This window comes from Labeo rohita, chromosome 24, assembly GCF_022985175.1.
Source record: "Labeo rohita strain BAU-BD-2019 chromosome 24, IGBB_LRoh.1.0, whole genome shotgun sequence".
In the NCBI taxonomy this organism is placed as follows: Eukaryota; Metazoa; Chordata; class Actinopteri; order Cypriniformes; family Cyprinidae; genus Labeo; species Labeo rohita.
Genome location: NC_066892.1, coordinates 4877599 through 4900167, shown reverse-complemented (window position 1 = coordinate 4900167; position 22569 = coordinate 4877599). Strand labels below are relative to the sequence as shown.

Here is a 22569-nt window from a genome sequence, read left to right as displayed (position 1 = left end):
GTTTCTTGATTTGAAACAATATTTTACAGTTTTTACAATTTTTTTTTTTTACAATTTTTTTTCCTATTAAGATATTTATGTTGTTAATGAAAAATGACTGAAAAAAGTGTCAGGAATTCAAAAAAATATGAAGCGTTTGTCATGTTCTGACCATAAAGAATATTTTAAAGCCACATTTAACTGTGTGGTTTTTAAAACTTTCACATTGTAGCAAAAATCTGCCTTTAAACTTAAAAGACATAACATTTTGACATTTATCGTGATAATAATCGATACGGACAGATATGAAAAAAAATGATTGTGATCATTTTTTGGCCATATCGCCCAGCCCTATGTATGAGTAATAGTCGATTAATGCTTAAAATGAATGACTACTAGTCATCAGTCACTAGGGGCAGCCCTAATCATCAGGAATAATAAACAAACTCTATTTCTGATATTTTACGTTGAAGTGGTAAGGAACAGGACTCTCACCATGGTGGGTAAATGTGGACGATGTCTCCGGGTGCAGGCTGTAGCTGGGCAGCCGTGTCTTTGCTGAAAAGAGCCACACACGTTTCTCCTTCCGGCAGCCTGTCACACACAGCGGCCTGCATTCCACATTCCTCCCGAACTCCCAGAATCCTCAGCATCAGGACCCCTGGCTTGTCAGCTTGGAATAAAAAAAAAATACAGTTTAAAGGAATGCAATCAAAATTTGAAACTTGGTTAAAACAAAGGTCTTACAGGTTTGGAACGACATAAGAGTGAGTAATTAATGAAGTTATTTTAGACAACATTAGTTTTCTTCCATCAAAATCTCTGCTTATATTAGGAACAAATGTTTTGAATGTAGCTTAATTTAAAATAGGACTGATTGAACAACTTTTAATATAGTAGCATGGACAGTTAGCCTGGAAGTAAGCTTTAAATTTGACAAAATGTGCAGGTCCGAAAGACAGTTTCATTCTCAAAGTCATTAAGTTCTGCAAAACAGCACACATACAATACAGGCCCAGTAAATGAATAACAGCAGCAGGATATTTTGGGTTATGCAGTGAAAACTAAACCCTGGCGCGGCTTCAAGTTTTTCATTTCAGTCAGTTCTGAGGAAATGAAATAAAATCCAGCACTCTGACGGGATATATTCCCATGCTGACTGTTCAAGGAATAGTTGGCCCCCTCCATTGGACACATGAACACAATTGACTCAGCTGAAATCATGGCAAGCACAGCCAAGATTTCAGAGAAGAGCAATGTGTAATGGAAATTTTGGAGAAATATTTCAAGCAGGGAGAGAAACAGCCTACACTTACTCCATGCAATCGCATGCAAAACAAAAACACAAGGAACACTGGCTTTTTTTAGTTTTTTGAAAGGAAACCGTACTAAATAACTATGCATGACTGTGAAAAGGAAAGGAACAAGCTGTTGCATGAGACACAAGAACAAATATGTTGCATGTAAAAAAAAAACAGATAAAAATAAATCTTGCAATGAGTGGGAGACGCGTTCTTTAGGCTGTGGAATTTTCTAAGGAATTATGCCAGTTGCAAAGCTGTCTATAAACCATGTCCAGTCATCCTAAATCATTTTTCCACATGCAATCGTGAATGAAAAACAAAAAATAAAAATGCTTGAGAACTAAATTCAGAGTTCATCTTAGTCAGCTAACATTACATGTACAAGAATGCAATGAATCAGTAGATGTGGAAAGACAGACATTCAGAACTAGAATATTAAAGCAATATAAATTTGAGATTTAAAAATGTTTACATTAATAACAACTGCAGTCAACATTTTTTTAAATTATGATAATATTTAAAAACTTCCCAAAACTTTTATTATTGTAATTTATTTATTTGTTTTATAAAAAATATGTTTTAGTTTATTTAGCGTGTTATTTCAGTACTTCAAAAATTAGACATGTTGGCTTGGCAACTATAGTAGCTGAAATAAAGTTTTTCAGATATATTTTTAATATATTTAATGTGCATTTTATTTCAAGTAATGAACATTTAGTTTTACTTAATTCTAATAATGACAACCCTGTTTTGCACTGTCAATGCATCACACACATTTAATTTCCTCATATCATTTTACATTTTCTCTTGAATTTCCACCGTCAACTGAAACATTAACTTCTTTAAACCTCCACACAAACATACCTACACACGCTGAAGACCCTTAGTAGGGCACTGTTTAAAAAGAAATCCGTTATACCATGGAAAATGAAAACGTAAGGTGTGTGACATTGTCTGCAGTGTGTTTGTGTCTGTGGTTTCCTGTCGCTTTGGCTGCGAGACAATTACATCCTATTGTCACCTGAATCACCTGAAACAAGCGTGCTTTCACAGCCTCCTACTCCTCCAACTGTACACGGTGAGATCTCATCGCTGGAATATTCAGCACATTTCATCAAGCATGACAAGCAGTTATGGAAATATGAAAACTGCGGGTTGGTGGTTAAATTATTTCCTGGCGTATTCTTTGGGTCAGATCTGACATTGGCAGTATTCGAATGAAACAATGTCAGTTTTTTAATTGTGAAAGTGCTACTGATAATATTTTCATTAGTGGTTAGAAAGAGAGAACTAACCACTAATGATCTGACATTCAGCCCTTAATTGAGTCTTCACATAAACAGACATGATTTAGATTGGATGTGTCGTACCAACTGATGTGGTTGAGTTGCACTGATGTCTCCAGAAGCTGATGGCCGATCTTTGTCTGCTGTGGAGTCGGTTCAGCCTTTCAGCGAGACCTCCCCTATAGAGAAAGAGAAATCACACAGAATCACACAGAATCACACAGAATCACACAGAATCACACAGAATCAGTCCAACAGAATCAACTGAATTCAAATGAATCGCAAAGAATCATTCTAAAGCTAATCACTTAGAATCAAATACAAAAATTTAAAATCACACACATTTAATATCAAACACAAAATCAGTCATTCAGAATCACATTCATGATCACAATCAGAATCATACCTATTGAATCAATCACACAGAATCAATTATTTAGAATCAAAAACATAATCTGTGTACTGATTTAGGGTGATTTAACCATCCTGATTCCTGAATCAGTCAGACAGAATCACATCTACAGACTTGTTTATATAAAATAAAGTCAACAATTTATATATGCCTTTAAATCCCAAGAAATCAATCACATTAAAAATCAATGATAAAGCATAAAAGAGAATGATTTATATAGAATTAAATAGTGAATCTGACTGAATCAGCTAGAATCGATCACTGAATGAGAATGTGAAAATTAACTAGAATCAGTCTCATCAAATCAGAGAATCAATTTGAATCAACTGCACTAAATCAAAAACAGTCAGTTGCATTGAACTAATCACAGAGAATCAGTTAAAATGAGTCCCATGGAATCGGTCCCACAGAATAATTCATACAGAATCAATACTTTGACAATCAAAATCACACAGGATTACAATCAGAATCAAACCTACTGAATCAATCATACGGAATCAGACATTCAAAATCAAACACATAATCTGTACGACTGATTCAGGGTGATTTAAACCATCCTGATTCCTGAATCAGTCACAAAGAATCAAACCTATAGATTTAGTTACATGAAATCAAGCCTAGAGAATAATTTATACTCTATATGCACTAACTCCCAAGGAATCAATTACATAAAATCAATGATAACGAATAAATGAAAAAATGAGATTTTTAATAGAGTTCAATAATGAATCTGACTGAATCAACTAGAACTGATCACACAGAATGAGACAAAGAGAATTAACTAGAATTAGTCTCATTAAATCAGAGAACCAATTTGAATCAGCTGCACAGAATCAAAAACAGAGAATCAGTTGAATGGAATAGATCATAAAGAATCAGTTTGAATCAGTCATATGGAATCAGTCCCACAGAATCATTTATAAAATCAATAATTTGATACTCAAAAATCACACATGATCACAATCAGAATCAAACCTACTGAATCAAACAGACAGAATAAGTCACTCAAAATCAAACACATACTCTGTGTGACTGATTCAGGGTGATTTATACCATCTTGATTCCTGAATCAGCCACACAGAATCAAGCCTATAGATTCAGCTACATGAAATCAAGCCCACAGAATAGTTTATATGCAACAAATCAATCACATAAATCAATGATAAAGAATAAAAAAAGAATATTTCTATAGAATTTAATAGTGAATCTGACTGAATCAGCTAGAATCAATCACACAGAATGACAGAGAAAGCTAACTAGAATCAGTCTCATTAAACCAGAGAATCAATTTGAATCAATTGCAAAGAATCAAAAACAGATTCAGTTGCATGGAATCAATCATAGAAAATCAGTCATATGGAATCAGTCCCACAGAATCATTCATATAAAAAAATCAATATTTTGACATACAAAATCACACACAAAATCACAATCAGAATCAAACCTATTAAATCAAACAGACAGAATAAGTCACTCAAAATCAAACACATACTCTGTGTGACTGATTCAGGGTGATTTATACCATCTTGATTGCTGAATCAGTCACACAGAATCAAACCTATAGATTCAGATACACAAAATCAAGCCCACAGAATAGTTTATATGCAATAAATCTATAAAATTAAATAAATGATAAATGAGAATAATTTCTATAGAATTAAATAATGAATCTGACTGAATCAACTCGAATCAGTCACATTGAATGAGACAGAGAGAATCAACTAGTTGAATCAGATCCATCAGGAGAATCAATTTGAATCAACTTGACAGAATCAAAAAGAGAGTCAGTTCCACAGAATAAATCAGAGAATCAGTTTGAATCAGTCAAATGGAATCAATCCCACAGAATCATTTATATAAAATGAAAATGGAATCATTTAGAAAGAATAAATCAAAATATAATCAACTGCATGACTGCAAATCAGTCGTAAAATCCACCATGCAGAATCATTTCTACAGGATCACTTACAATGAACCTATCCTAAAGTATGATTCCCATGTGTTAGATCATAAAAAAATCCAAAGAATACAATCAGTACAATAGACTCAGTCTCACAGAATCAGTCATAGAGAATCAATTAGATTCAATCCCATGAAATCAGTGCTAAACAATAAATTAGAATCCGTCCAATAGAATGAATCACAGAGAATGAATCAGTTTAAATCAATCATACAGAATGAATCTGTTTGAATCAACTAGAATTTAGTAATAGAGAATCAATCAGAACCAATGTCACTGAATCGAGAGTGAACTGATTCAACTCCATAGAACAAGAAATTTATAGTCACTGCACACTGAAAATTATACTGATCTATAATTACCAAAACATCTTTTCTTCAATAAAACTTTAAAGGCTTAAATTTGTTACTGGCTTGTTAGTTAAACTACATTCTTCTCATTACCACAGCAGCTCCATTTGGCATGCTCCATATTTGCTTTATTTATGTTTCTGACACACATATTTGGTTTTTTTTTTTTTACGAGTGTGTGGTAGTTTTTATGTGTGCTGTAATATTTATGTGTGTAGTCCTATAAAAGCACAATAAAAGCCGCATCAACAGGCAAGCAGGCAAGGGGTGACCTATCCTGCGATTGCCTGCAAATAGGCCTGGGGGTCAGCAGAAGGAGCGGTGGACAAACAAGAGCCAAAAAGAGACACAGCTCCCCCGTGAGGGAACAAACTCGACACGTCCTGCCTCTCCCATTCACAAAATCTGACAAACGACTCATTTATGGTAAAAACACAATGGGCTGGGCTCAGTCTTTAATGGTGACTAGAAAGCATCTGCTGAGTAATATCTGACAAAAGAGACTTATGCATGGTTCTTGCGCGCAAAGGAGGAAATACTTGGGTAAATTAAATAAGGTGACAAAATTGAGAGCCAATCAGATACCATGCTGACCAGGTTTTTACGGTAAGGGTGTGGATGTACTATTAAACTACTTCACCTAGACTTTGAACCCTTTTGTGTTCTGTGTGTTTACACTGATATGAAACTTTGAGTGAACCTGACGTCAAACTGTGAAAAAAACCCAAAAAAACCCCATTAAGAATAAATAACAGTGTGAAGGATTACTGCCAGTTAAGGCGATAAATCCCAATCATAAAGCCAGTCAGTGAACTCATAAATTGAGTTCATCTTGCACGGGGTTGTACTGAAATGAAGATTAAGATCCAAACGCCATAGATCATACCTTTCAAACCTCCTCCTCTTTTTACTCGAGTCCTCTGGGGTCTTGATGCTCTTGGGGGTTTGTTTCTGAGGTGTCTGAAGAATCGCCTGAGCGGATCGGACCCACTCGCTGACCGACTGCCTGCTGGTCTCGGCGGCGTCCAGAAGGGAAGAGTCTGCTCTGCTTTCTTCTGGGTCTTCATCGTTATCGTCGTAAGAGGAGTAGTCTGAAATCACGGCTGGTGACTAAAAAGGAGAGGAGAGTTTTACATTTAGTCATCTGATATGCTTTTATCCACAGCAGTGTTGTTATTGTTAATTAACAATATTTCAAATGATTTTATTTTACAAAACAATTTCTATTACAAAAAATAAATAAAAAATAAACACTATAGTACAGCAAAAAAAAAAAAAAAAGGTACTACAATGGCAAAAAGTAAATCCAAAATAAAAATTAATTAAAAGCAAAACAATTCCATATTATAAAAAATAAGCACAAATGACAAGTAAAAAAAAGGCAAAAATTTAAACTAAAATTTAAATGAAAACTGGAAATATAAAAATAAATATCCAAATATTAAAAATGAAAATAAAAAGAAAGTTCAAAATATTAATAAACACTATAATATCATATACAATGAAAGAACATTTTAAGACATTTATTTATTTATATTTATTTATTTATTCAATATATAAAATATGAATATCACATGGAAAACTAAGCTTAAAATAAAAAAATACATTAAAAAAGTAAATTAAATAATAGAAATGTTAAACAACCAATAATAAAATAGGTTTAAGTACTAAAATGACTAAAACTAAATCTGAAATTGAAAAAATTAAAAGCAAAATAATTTATATTATAAAAAATAAATTAAAATGACAAAAGAACTGAAAAAAGCAAAAATGTAAACTAAAATTAAAGTGAAAACTGGAAATATAAAATAAAAGCTAGTTCAAAATATCAATAAACACTATAATATCGTAAAAAAACAGTATATACATATGACTTATTAAAGAACATCATATGCAATGAAAGAACACTAACAAATTTATTTATTTATTTATTTATTTATTTATGCAATATATAAACTATAAATATTAAACAGAAAAACTAAACTTAATGAAAAAATATATTAAAAAAAAAAGATTAAAAGCTAAACAAAAAAAAAGAAACTAAAATTAAAACTAAAACTAAAAAAATAAATAAAATGTAGTTTAATTTAAAAGATATTTTCTATTTTATTTTGGGGCTTTTGCAACTTTTTACTGACAAGGAAGGAATACAATACACGAGAAATAAGGATATGATACGTCAGATTCGAACCTGAATCATCCACATGAGCATCAAGGCTCAAGGTCAAATACAATCTGAAAATCTGCAGCCTCTATTTCAAGGTCTGCCTCATAAAAATCTTCCTTAATGGCTTAAAGTTTGGCTATAAAATGTGCAAAGTCAAATATCAGAGTCACAGTAATAAACCCACAAAGGATGACAAATCTCAATACTGTATGACGTCAAAAACCTTGACATAATATTAAGATCGAAAGCTTCCGGCTCAAAGAAAAACACCTTGAGCGTTTGACCTTCCCTGCCCGTCTGCCTGGAGGCCAATAAATATAACAATTAATCTTATAGCTACTCACTTCTCAAGCTAAACGCACGCAAAACGCTTGAAAAACTCTCCACACAAATTATGGGACCTGAATGACGCCTCCTGACAGGGTGCCGCCATGCTGTCAAAGTGGAATTACACACTAAACAGGTGTTACAAAAATAAGGGAGCCTGTGTATTCAACGTATTCACATGTCAACAGAGCCAGAACCTTTAAAAAAGTCTTTACAGATGGCTGAGGGCCACCAAAGCAAAGCCAAAAACCTCAAGATCTATGATCCAGTACCTTGTACAACACGATCATCATTCAAACTCACGTTTCACATGGATGCTGGAGAAGAAAATAAGTGAGAAGGGCAAAGGTGGGAAGCTAAAAAACAAGAACTCAATGACCTGCCATTAATTCTATCCTCCTGCACATATCGTAATTCCCAGGGGGCCTCGAAAGCGCTATCTGAGCATCTGCCTATCCAGCACTGCATTAATTTCAACCTCTGCCCTACGGAAAAGGCTTGAAATCAGTCTTCTAAAGTACTGCCACTGAACTCTCAAACCACACGCAACTCCCACCCGTGCTTCCCACATATGACACTTGCCTTTTAGTTACTAAATAGAAATTCACTGGCTTTCCGAGTTGCATATTGTTCAATTTTTTAGTGGTGTTTGCTAAGGCAACAATCACTGTTATTATTATTGCTCATGCTTAAGGTTAAGGGTTCCTTCAAATAAATAATAAATGGGAGATAAAATAGACGTAAAAAAATAAAATGTCACAGACCTACATTCAGAGAAGAACAAGAAGTCTAGAAAAGTACTGAAACTGGTATTTAAAAATCACTTTGTGGGGTTAAAACTAACACTATATATCTATCGCTGTAAAAAAAAATATATATATTTAATTATTTTAACTTTAAGAAAATAAGTTCAGTTGTACAAGTTGTTTCAATTAAAATTACATTAAACTAGCTTTTATATAACTCTTAAAAAATTCATATACATTTTACATACTTTACATAACTTAAAATGCAAATAATAAATAATAAAATACTAAATAAATACAAGCTGTTTAAACTTAAATGACAATAAAACTTTTAATAAATCAAGTTAAATTTTATATAACTTTTTCAAATTTTATATTAATTTTATATATTTATTTTACTTTACATAAATCAAAAAGTGAATAATTATTAAATAAATTCATTAAAAAAAATAAATACAAGTTGTTTTAATTTAAACTATATTAAACCAACTTAAAAATTAAGTTGGATGTCATAAAAAATGTCATTTAAAAATGTATAAAATGTATATAAAGTTTATATATTTTATATAACTAAAGTAAATAAATAAATAAATAAATACAAGTTGTTTCAAATTAAATTACATTAAACCAACTTATTTTTTTAAGTTGGATTTCATATAACTTCAAAAAATGTATATACATTTTGTATACCTTAAAAAGTAAATAATTTATAAATAATAAAATAAATTTGTTAAAGTTGTTTTAACTTAAATTACATTCAACCAACTTAAAAATTATAAATTTTACATACCTTATATAACTTAAAAAGTAAATAAATAAATAAATACAAGTTGTTTCATCTTAAATTACATTAAACTTCAAAAAATTGTTGAATTTTATGCAACTTAAAATGTATAAATTTTATATACTTTATTACACTTTATATAACTTAAAAAGTAAAATAATAATAATAATAATAATAAATAAATACAAGTTGTTTCAACTTAAATTACAATAAACCAACTTTTAAAAAATTAAGTTGGATTTTATATAATTTAACGTATTTAAATTTTATATACTTTATTATACGTTATGTAACTTAACAAGTAAATAATAAACAAATACCAGCTGTTTCAACTTAAATTACATTAATCAAGTAAAACATTAATTATATAAGTTTAATTTTACATAACTTTAAAAAATTATAGAAATTGTATATACTTAATTGTACTATTAATTGTACTATAAATTAAAAAGTAAAAATCAGTAATAAAATAATAAATACAAGTTGTTTCAACTTATTTTACAATAAACCAACTTTATATACTTTACATAACTTAAAAAGTAAATAATAATAAAATACACAATAAATAGAAAAAGTTGTTTTGACCTAAATTACATTAAACCAATGTAATTTTTAAATGAATTTTATAACTCCTTAAATATTTATATAAATGTTATATACTCATAAAAAAACTTGATGTTATAAGTTGTTTTAACTAAAAATACACTAAACCAACTTTTTAAGAAAAAAAATCAAGTTGATACAATCAACTTTATATAACTTTTTTAATATAAACTTATAAAGTGCACTATATAGGGTCAGCTATGAATAAATGTAAAATGTAAATATAAATAACTAATCATTAAATGAAAAATATGCCTATATATATATATAGAAAGACATTTTTATCATGCCACATTTGGATATATTTGTAAACCATAATGAAGTAATTATAACTAAAAAAAAATTATAACTAATGAAAAAAATTATAACTAAAAATAATATTCAATAAAAAGTCAATAAATATGTCAATGTCCAACTATTATGTTATGTATGTTAACTATATATTGTAATATATGCGGTTTTTAAATATTTAATTTATAAACAATTTTCTAGGCCTGTAAATTACAACTTTTTCAAGTCCACTTAAATGTTGTACATATGCATTTTTCTCATGCTTTTTCAGACGGAACACTGGAATATCTGTACAACGCATGCGAATCCTACAGTCTGTTGTGTGAAAATAAAAAAATAAAAAAACTATTCCAAATGGATTATGGGAAAATCTTCAATGCAATCTGAGATGTGACAAGGGACATCCAGCTCTGACAATGCACACACCTTTAAACAAACAATCGAAATACAAAGACAGAAGATACATTCCACAGATGAACCTGAAGATACGACCCGGACCCGATGAAATGTGATACATGACTCATTTACCTGATGACAGACCATAAAAGACGGGCGTAAGCGAACGGGAGGGGGGTTATGTTTTTGTGTATGTGAGCGTTTGTGGTTGCAGTGTCACAAACTGGTTTTCTTGTGGAAAAAAAATCGGCTGCCTTCTTATCATGTGGAGACACGAACGGCATTCCATCCCGCCGAACAGCCTACACACTCTTTTATTTGAATCAACTTGACCCTGCAGGGCAGCCAGCCAGCAAACAGTGCACTACGCGCGCTCTCTGTCTTTCTCTCTCTCCGCAGTACACTATGTTCCTGGCCCCGGCTCAAAAATGTGTTCACCCTACACTGGCTCAAAATGAATGGAGGAGTACACAGACTTTTTGCTCTATCAAATTTATCTCACTCCCACTTTTTTTTTTTGGTCTAATCCAGACACGTCATATAGGGGCAGTTCCCAAACCAGCGGGAACAGGACGGATCTGCTGCGTTAACGGAGAGGGATGCCAGGCCGCAGAAAAGTGTGTCATTGCCAAGGACGCCCTAGTTTAGTTTGCAATAGCAGGAAAATGTAAGGAAATTACATAAAGGTAAAAGCGCAGGTGTAATTAATTGAGAAATAAAGCTAAATGTGATTAACGTCTAGACGCATGTCTGTTATTTTTCCCTCTTCCTGTAAATGGACACGAAGCATTTTTCCTCCGAAAGCCGGGCAAGTAAACAATCCACTTTTTTTTTTTTAAACAAATGGTTTCAATCTTGAATCCAGGAAGGAGGGCTGATTTAAAAGACACTTTTAAAAGGAGGCATGGCAATAAGGGCTAAACATAGATGTCTGCTGATAGCCAACAGACGATTTAGATAGAGATGTTGTAGAATCCTTCACGACACCTTGGGAAAATCCTGAAACGAAGTTTCAAAGATGCTCTTGATTGGGTGTTGTTGACTTGTTTTTTTTTATTCCATAAACCGGTCTGTTCTGGTTCTGATCAGTGGGGGGAAAACAATACTAAATGCACATAATTCTTGCCATATCTTCTGTTGTTGTTGACGTCAAAGACGTTCAATCAAAGTCTGTGGCATTTTGGCACAAATTCATCAGCCACTTGGTTAAGCTAGACAAATTATATAGATATCAACATGGATAGCGACGTGTCACATTCTCAAAAGCCATGAACAAAAACACACAAGGCGAAAGAAAATATAAAAAAAAGATAAAATTATTCAAAAATAAATCAAATACTAGTTCATTCACAAAAGTAAACATGCACCAAGCACAATGTGTTCTGTATGGTGAATTATTAGATGTAGAGATTCATATTAAATTCATAATTATTTATAATAATTTAGCTATTTATTCATTGTAATACAAAAAAAACTATTATTATATTACTTTACAATAAGGTTTATTAGTTAACATGAACTACGAATTAACAATATTTCTACAGCATTTATCTTAATGTTAATTTTAACATTTACTAATGCATTACTAAAAACACGAGTTGTGTTAATGCAAGTTGTGTTTGTTAACATTAGTTAATGCACTGTGAATTAACATGAACTAACAATGAACAACTGTATTTTCATTAACTAACATTAACAAAGATTAACAAATAGTATAATGTGTTGTTCATTTGTTTGTTTATGTTAGTTAATACATTAAATAACTAACTAAATAATGGAACCTTATTGTAAAGTGTTACCAAAATAATATTCAATAAATCATGTTGATAAATAAGATGTGTTTGTTAACATTAGTTAATGCACTGTGAACTAACATAAACAATGAACAATTGTATTTTTACATTAACAATATAACAGTATAGCATTAACAAAAAATCAATATATAATGTAATTATTGTTTATTGTTCGTTCATGTTAGTTAATACATTAACTAATTTTAACAAATGACATTGTAAACTGTTACTAATAACTTGAAATAGTATTTATGTTTTGAATAAATATTTAATATATTTATTTTATGAATATTAATATAATTAATATTATGAATATTCTGTTCTGTACATCAATTGAGATTGGTTGCAATTTAAGGTGAAGCAAAACCGGTAACACTACAATAAGGTTCATTAGTTAACATTAATTAACTACATTAGTTAACATAAACTAAGAATGAACGTCTACAGCATTTATTTTAGTTCATGTTTATTTCACATTTACTAATGCATCATTTAAATCACAAGTTGTCTTTGTTAACATTAGTTAATGCACTGTGAACTAAAATGACCAAACAATAAAAGACTGTATTTTTATTACAAAGATTAATAAATACATGTACTGTTCATTGTATTGCTCATAGATTAATTTATTTTAACAAATGACATTGTAAAGTATTACTAATAAATTTAAAATATTATTATTTTTATTTTTTAATAAATATTTAATATTATATTATAACTTTTTACTTTTTTACTTTACTATTTCTTTTGTTCTGTACATCAGTTGAGTTTGGTTGCAATTTAAAGTAAAACAAAACTGGTAACACTACAATAAGGTTCATTAGTTAACATTAGTTAACTACATTAGTTAACAAACTAACTATTTAATACTATATATTGATTTTATGAATATGATTATTTATTCAACCTAAGGGTTTTATTTTGAGGGAATATGTAAAATATTTCTATCTATAAGTGTTCACATTCAAATACATACAAATATTTAAAAATAATAATAATAATAATAATAATAATAATATATACATACATAAGAAATTTACACAGTACACTCACATTTTATTTAAGTAAGTATTTACTATTATATACTGATTTTATGAATATTATTATTTATTCAACATAAGGATTTTATTTTGAGGGAATTTCTGTTTCTGTTCTGTACATCATTTGAGTTTGGTTGCAATTTAAAGTAAGCATAAACTTTTATTTTGAATTGATTAATCACAACTAATCATTTTGCAGCCCTATTTATTAATCTTAGTTAATGTTAATTTCAACATTTACTAATGCATTATTTCAAACAAGTTGTGTTTGTTAACATTAGTTAATGCACTGTGAAATAACATGAACAACGAACAACTCATTTTTATTAACTAACATGAACAAAGATTATTAAATAGTGTAATTAATGTATTGTTCATTGTTTGTTCATGTTAGTTAATACAACTAATGTTAACAAATGACATCTTATTGTAAAGTGCTACCAATAATTATTTTTATTTTTTTAATAAAGATTTAATATTATACAGATTTTATGAATATTATTAATTGTCCAACCTCAAGGTTTCATTTGAGGGAATTTCTGTTTACTTCTGTTCTGTACAGAAATCAGTTGTGTTTGCATTTGGTTGCAATTTGAGGTGAAGCAAAAGTAGATGAGAACCACTGATCTAGTTTTTTAAGGTTCCTTGACCTAATTCAGGCTAAATGATTCAAAAACCATTTCTGAAGAGTCTTTACCTTTTTTTTTTTTTTTTTTTTTTATGACCCAAACATTTCCGATGACAAATAAATCTGTATCTACAGCTCTGAAGTGTTCTCAAATTATTCACTGGATCTGCGCCACATGACATGATCTGACTGAACTATGAGGAAAAGCTGAATGCTTCAGAAATGTGTGATGTGATGCCTTTTAACTATTCCAACTATTAATGAGTCAAATCAAAGCTGTGTTTATGCAGCGCTGCATAATACCTCTTTAACATGACAAATTTGCCTAGCACTGCCCTTCCAGGAAGCCGAAGCCACTATCTAGTCTGGACATAATTACAGCCTATGACAATAACTGTGAACTGTACCATTATGACAATAAGATGCATCAGGATGAATTATGATATGCACGGTCAAAGATCACTAGCATGAGACAGACCATGATGTCATTTCTGAATACACAGATGTCATAAAATGTTATAAAACATCAGGATATATTTGAAGATCATTCCGAAAATGTAAATTCTGTCATTGATTAATCACACCCATGTCATTCCAAACCTGTGTGACTTTCATTCTGCGGACATTCTAAAGAATTCTACAACTGCTTTTGTCCATAAAAAATGAAAGTGAATGAGATCCAGTGATGTTTTGCACATTCTAACAAAAGCTGTTGCACCATTCCTATTATTCTTCAAAAAAAGACACATTTCTAAATAGCCACGTGACAGTGAGTAAATGAAGACAGGATTTTCATTTTCTTTTTTAGTGTCTAGCTCATGACCACATTGGTGAAAGCAAGACTGAGATCTAAGTTCCTCTCCAGTTCTTGGATCAGCTGAGGACTGAACCTGGAATCACTATGTTCGCAGTCCAAATCATAACCACTTTACTAACATTACAGGTGCTAAGTTAGGCATACAGTTATTAAACTACATAACCAACCTCATCTAATTTACATTCTCAAACCATAGTGGACTATAAAGCATATTTGTGACCCTGGACCACATATTTGTAGCAATAGCCAAAAATACCTTGTATGGGAAAAATTATCGCTTTTTCTTTTAGGCCAAAAATGTATAGGATATTAAGTAAAAAATGTTTCATGAAGATATTTTGTAAATTTGCTCCCGTAAATATATCAAAACTTAATCTTTGATTAGTAATGTGCATTGCTAAGAATTTCATTTGGACAACTTTAAAGGCGATTTTCTCAATATTTGATTTTTTTGCACGATCAGATTCTAGATTTTCAGACAGCTGTATCTCAGCCAAATATTGTCCTATCCTAACAAATCATACATCAATTGAAAGCTCAATAAATCTGAGCCTTATGACTGTGGTCCAGGGTCACATTTATCTATTTCTTTGTTTTGCCTTATTTCATTTAACATGCCTAAGACATCTCAGAAAAGATTACGTCTCCTCTTTGACTTTCAGATGCTTATGCATTACATAATGCATAATGTACAATTCTAAGATGCATAGTGGCATCTTCTAATGGTGAAAACCATAATTTTGCATTGGCACAACCAGCATTATTCACCTTTCATACCTTTATGTAATTTAAAACGGAAGTCATTACTTAATTTCACGTGTCGTGTGGAAAATAATATGACACGGCTGCTAAACCACATTTGCTTTTATATTCAGATGACTTGAGTGGCACATGTACTCTACAAAATGTCAAATATTAATAAACAAATACCCAGAACGGTTACAAATACATATTCAAGCCAAAGGTCAGTCCTAAAAGGAGCAGGAACATTGAGAACCCTGATGAGCACTTAAGACGTCTTGTCTGAGGAACCATAGCGCCCCCTACTGAGTAACCATGTGTTCAGTACCACACTCACCTCATCCAAAGTTTTCTCTTTTAATAATATTTTTCTAAAATATCTGTTTTCTTCTTTTAAAGTTAATATGAAAGCACTTTAATATATGTAAAATGATTCTGCCAGTATAAAGATAAAATATACTTACCGCAATGGGATTTTGAAGGTCAGTGTGTTCGATGTGTTCTTTTGAAGCTGAATTGTCCTCCTCTACCTCACTGTCTGAATCAATAGAGGGCAGGTCATCTGTCTCTGAGGGCAAAAACAGCAGGTTATCAGGATTAAATAACAAGCCAGTGCATATTAAACTGCAGTTATGAACTTCTAGCATCGCAGCCAGAACAGATGGTTTTGATTGGACGAGAATATTTTTTACATCATTCCACATTCCTGATCGCACTTGTCCAATAATTACACTACACTTGTTGAGTAACATGTACTTTAATACACTTTTAACTCAAAAACAATTAGGAGTATTGCTGTAAGGGAATCAAAAAAAAGGTATTCTTTACCACAATGGTGCTAAATTCGGTTTTATTCAAAATTATTCTGCCATATAAAGCACCTACAGAATTTATTTTTTGTTATTTCATCTCATGTTTTACAATTCAGGACTTCTCCTCCCAAAAATTGTTTTTCAATTTTATTGTTTTTTATTGTTTTAATTTATGAAGAAAAAAAAGATTTTATTTACATTATTTACATTTAGAATTTTACAGTTGTTTTTTTCACACATTTTTCACACACAAATGTAATGCAAATATCATTTATTCTACCGGAAGACAGCCATAAATTATATAACAATCTTTGCTAGAAAATGATGGAAATTTACCTATATTAGCCATTTAGATTATTTAACATGATTCAAATGTTGACAAGCAGAATTCCCAACCAAATTACTAAAAAATGTGTGTAAATTATCAAAAAAATGTAAGAGTGACAGGCTCAAAAAACTGTAATATTTTCTCTGGGCCAGTGGACAATCCTTATTGTTAAGCCCTGAAATAATGGTTTAAATTAAAGGAGAAGTCCACTTCCAGAACAAAAATTTACAGATAATTTACTCATCCATTTGTCATCCAAGACGTTCATGTCTTTCTTTCTTCAGTCGTAAAGAAATTATGTTTTTTGCGGAAACATTTCAGGATTTTTCTCCATATAATGGACTTCTGTGGTGCACCTGAGTTTGAACTTCCAAAATGTAGTTTAAATGCAGTTTCAAAGGGCTCTAAATGATCCCAGCCGAGGAATAGGGGTCTTTTCCAGTGAAACAATTCCCATCTTATTTTCTCCTCCAACTTCAAAATCGTCCTACATCGCTGCAGAAGTAAAACAGTAAAACAACGATGTAGGACAATTATGAAGGTGGAGGAAAAAATGAGATGGGAGTTTTTCGACATACCCTAACTGTCATGAACCAGAATACACAGAGTTCACGCAGGCAAGAACTAGAGCTAGACAAGACGAGCATTTGTGGTTAAAGAGTATATAAATAGCATTTTTTTTGTTTGTTTAGAAAATAACCATTCGTTTTGCTAGATAAGACTCTTCTTCCTTGGCTGGGATCATTTAGAGCCCTTTGAAGCTGCATTTAAACTTTTTGAAGTTCAAACTCAGGAGCACCATACATATCCATTATATGGAGAGAAATCCTGAAATGTTCTCCTCAAAAAACATAATTTCTTTAGGACTGAAGAAAGAAGGACATAAACATCTTAGATGACAAGGGGGTGAGTACATTATCTGTCAATTTTTGTTCGTGAAGTGATTTGAACGATTCATCCACATGACTACCAAAAAATGTCTTTGTTCTTACCTACACCAGTGCTGAACATCCGCAGACTTCTGTAATAGTCCACAGGACGTTGTTTGTGTGCTCTGGGCGGCTGTGGTGCCTGTGTGACATTCAGTCGAGGAGGAGGATGACTTTCGCTGTCTGATTCTTCCTCTTCACTGGAGCTCCAAGCAATGTGAACCGGTTCATCTGTACCAGCATCTTTATTCCCTGAAATTAATACATTTATTCAGCAAAGATGCATCAAATTAATCAAGAATGACATTAAAGACATTTATAATGTTTTAAAGGTTCTATTTCAAATAAATGCTATTAGTTTGAACTTTCTAATTATTACAGAATCTGTTTTTTCAACAGTGATAATGAGAAAAATGCTTCCTGAGCAGCAAAAAAGCATATTAGAATGATTTCTGAAGGATCATGTGACACATAAGACTGGATTAATGATGCTGAAAATTCAGCTTTTTAGCACAGGAATAAATTGCATTCTTAAATATATTAAAACAGAAAACAGTTATTTTAAACTGTAATTATATTTAACAATATTACTGTTTTTACTGCATTTTTGATGCAATAAATGCAGCCTTGGTGATCATAACTTCTTTAAATAGCATTAAAAAACAGAGTATCTAAAACTCAATATCTAGAATACAATATTTAATATCTGATAACATTGCTGCACTTCTCACTTAATCATAAATCTCTTAACGACTATGAATTGTGCAATTTCATAGATTGAACAATCGGTTCTATTACCTATAATAGATGATAGAGCCACTTTACGTGCATTTCTGCTCTTCTTCTCTGATGTTTGCAGCTTCTGAAACACAAAAGCATGACATTCAGTGAATGTGTGTAACAGACTGACAGCATTACACACATCTAGTGTAACACACCTGGATGACGGGAGTTTCCAGGAAACTGTCCCCACATTTCTCCCAGGACTTTGTGGCAGGTGTGGATGTTCTGGAAGATGCTTTTCCCGCCTTCCTGAAAGTGTCTTTCACATCGTCTGGAAATAACACACACCTCATGTGCAAGTTTCTCTTGCGCTGAAACCACACACACAAATTGAAATTAAAAGTCAAAAGTTTTTAAACAGTAATATTTTTAATGTTTTTAGTCACTTTTTTAAGTCACTTTTCCTCCCCAAATCCAAAGTCCAGCAAAAACAGTAAAATTTAAAAAAATATTTCTACTACTTAAAATAACAGCTTTCTACTTGAATATATTTTAAAATGTAATTTATTCCTGTGATTTCAAAGCTAAATTGCGCCAGTCACATGATCCTTCAGAAATCATTCTGATATTCTGATTTGCTGCTCAAAAAACATTTATTATTATGTAGAAAACATCTGAATAGATTTTTTTCAGGTTTCTTTGATGACTAGAAAGATCAGAAGAACAGCATTTATCTGAAATAGAAATCTTTTGTAACATTATAAACAACTTCATCATCACTTCTGATCCCCTTTTGTATTAGTGTATAATACAAATTTAAAATATATATTTTTTTATTTCAGACAAATGCTGATCTTTTGATCTTTCTGTTTATCAATAAATCCTGAAAAAATGTACTCAACTACTTTAAATATTGATAATAATAAAAAAAATTCTTGAGCAGCAAATCAGCATATTAGAATGACAGAAAACTGGAGTAAAGATGCTAAAAATTCAGCTTTGAATCACAGGAATAAAATGCATTTTAAAATATATTCAAATAGACAACAGCTATTTTAAATGGTAAAAATATTTCACAATTTTACTGCTTTTGCTGTGTTTTGGATCAAATAAATGCAGGCTTGGTGAGCAGAAGAGACTTTTAAAAAAACATAAAAAATCTTGCTGTCTAAAAACTTTTGACTGATAGTCATTTTAAATGATTATTAAATTTAATTATTTTAATTTTAATTCTGAGTTTAATTAAAATTTCATGGTCATTACACTTTCACAGACGAATAAAATATGTAAAATATAAGTGGGTGTGTCCACATCATACATTGATCTCTTTCATTGTTCTCCTAGCTAAATTGTGTGATTTATATTTCTAATCACATAAAGTTCGCATTTCTGCTGCATGCTGTAATAATGTGTAGTGGATAAATAGACTTCGACTAAACTGACAGGGAATAAAAGCATACAAGTACTTCTCACAAAGACCTGAAACATACTTAAACTTTGACAAACTCTGTTAATAAAGTGTGTATCGATCGCTTACCTTGCCCATGATGTTTAACAAACGTTTAACGGCTTTATTTTTCTTCAAATAAGACTTATTTGCTTATTGAATGCCAACTGTTTACATTGTACTGCGAGTTACTAAACTGCAGCACAGGCAGTTTCTTCTTCGGTTCGTCTCTCCCGCTCTTTTAGTTCGTAACCTTGCGCGCTACTGACACCTGGCGGCCAGTGATGTTTAATGCTCTATTGGTAAGACAGCTTCTCAAATTTTAAGTCGGCTTGAGAAAGACAACTTACTGATATGCTATTTTCTTCTGAGACTAAATCTGTCGACACTAACTCGTCCCAGAGATTTAACTCTACAAACTCCAAACTCAGCCCAGATCTTCAGACTGATCTGAAGTTAGTTGCTATATCTTTTCTAACTGATCGGACTTACGGTTTTCCTAAAAATGACGATTAAAATTGGGAAAAATCCCATAGACTTACATTGACGGAATGTTCAAATGAGCAACACTTTTTAAATTCCAACTGTCAAAATCCCCAGAATCCTTTGACACTCAATCAAGCTTCCTTCTATGTACTGTATTTATAATCCATTTAAACTCATTCAAACTCATCTATCTATGCCTAGCAACCAGAATCATGCTAGTAACTTGCTAATCATGCCAGAAACATGCTAGCAACATGCTAAAAACTTGCTAATCATGTTAGAAACATGCTAGCAACTTGATAATCATGCTAGTAACATGCTAGTAACTTGCTAATAACATGCTAACAACTTGCTAATGGCATGCTAATAACATGTTAACAACTTGCTAATCATGCTAGCAACATGCTAGTAACTTACTAATCATGCTAGTAACATGCTACTAACTTGCTAATCATGCGAATAACATGCTAACGACATGTTAATCATGCAAGAAACATGCTAGCATCATGCTAACAACTTGCCAATCATGTTAAAAACATGCTAGCAACATGCTAACAACTCGCTAATCATGTTAGAAACAGATTAGCAACATGCTAGTAACTTGCTAATCATGTTAAAAAATGCTAACAACATGCTAGTAACTTGCTAAGTTAGAATCATACTAACAACATGTTAATTATCTATCTATCTATCTATCTGACAGACTGAAAACCATCCAAACTTAAAACTTTTTAAAACTTCTTAAACTTCATACACTTCTTAAACTTTTTAAACTTTTCAAACTTTTCAAATTTTTTCAACTTTTCAAACTTTTCAAACTTTTTCAACTTTTCAAACTTTTTAAAACTTTCTGGTCCGGCTTTCTCAAGCCAACTTAAAAGTTTGTCTTTAACTTTTTATCTAGTTATTATTATTACTATTATTATTAATATTATTATTCTGAGTCTAAAATTTCTGACTGCTACTCCTCCTCAAAACTCATTCAAACCCATTTATCCATCTATCTATCTATGCCTAGCAACCAGAATCATGCTACTAACTTGCTAATCATGCTAGTAACATGCTAGTAACTTGCTAATCATGCTAGTAACATGCTAACAGCTTGTTAATCATGGCAAAACATGCTAGCAACATGCTAGCAACTTGCTAATCATGCTAGAAACATGCCAGGAACATGCTACTAACTTGCTAATCATGTTAGAAACATGCTAGCAACTTACTTGCTAATCATGCTATAAACATGTTAGCAACATGCTAGTAACTTGCTAATCATGTTAAAAACATGCTAGAAACATGTTAGCAACTTGCTAGTAAGTTGCTAATCACGCTAGCAAAATGCTAACAACATGCTAATCATGTTAGCATCATGCTAGCAACATGCTTACAAGTTGCTAATTACACTAGCAACATGCTAGCATCTTGCTAATCATGTTAACAACATGCTAACAACTTGCTAATCATGCTATAAACATGTTAGCAACATACTAGTAACTTGCTAATCATGCTAACAACATGCTAACAACTTGCTAATCATGTTAAAAACATGCTAGCAACATACTAGCAACTTGCTAGTAACTTGTTAATCATGCTAGCAACTTGCTAATCACGCTAACAAAATGCTAACAACATGCTAATCATGCTAGCAAGATGCTAGCAACATGTTAATAACTTGCAAATCATGTTTATAAAATCGTACACGTTAGCAACCTGCTAGTAAAATGCTAATCATGCTAAAATCATGCTAATTGTTATCTATCTATCTCTGACAGACTGTATTGCTTTCAAAACATTCAAACTTCAACCTTTTAAAACTACTTCAGACTTAAAACTATTTCAGACTGAAAACCATCAAACCTAAAACTTTTAAAACTTCTTAAAACTTCTAAAACTTTTTAAACTTTATAAACTTTTCAAACTTATTAAAACGTTCTGTTCCGGCTTTCTCAAGCCAACTTAAAGTTTGTCTTGACGAACTTTTGTATCTAGTTTACTTATTTATTGTTCAGCGTTACGCACTATAATAAAACCAATATAAAAAAGTTTGTTTTTGTCAAAGAAAATTATATTCTGTTCTTTTAAGACGTTTATTTATATGAAAATAATGAAAATACTAATATCTGTAAAATGTACTTTTAATAAAATCTGTTTTACCCTAACTCAATCATAATAAAAACAAATGATTTATTATTTTTGAAAGTGAAAGGGTTTTATTAGGGCAAG

The 22569-nt window shown here is 31.3% G+C and overlaps 1 protein-coding gene across 1 annotated transcript in view; it reads right to left on the bottom strand.

Moving 5' to 3' along the window:
- spidr (scaffold protein involved in DNA repair) overlaps positions 1–20092 on the bottom strand; it is a 69447-nt gene extending 49355 nt beyond the window's left edge. Inside the window, exons 1-8 of the mRNA XM_051097529.1 lie at positions 19954–20092; positions 18632–18787; positions 18492–18555; positions 17757–17945; positions 16089–16192; positions 6178–6401; positions 2654–2748; positions 475–652 (exon numbers count right to left, since the gene is read on the bottom strand). Of these exons, the coding sequence (XP_050953486.1) occupies positions 475–652; positions 2654–2748; positions 6178–6401; positions 16089–16192; positions 17757–17945; positions 18492–18555; positions 18632–18787; positions 19954–19962 (1019 nt within the window). The 5' untranslated portion in view covers positions 19963–20092. The remainder of the gene's footprint in view (positions 1–474; positions 653–2653; positions 2749–6177; positions 6402–16088; positions 16193–17756; positions 17946–18491; positions 18556–18631; positions 18788–19953) is intronic.
- Positions 20093–22569: the final 2477 nt, after the last annotated feature.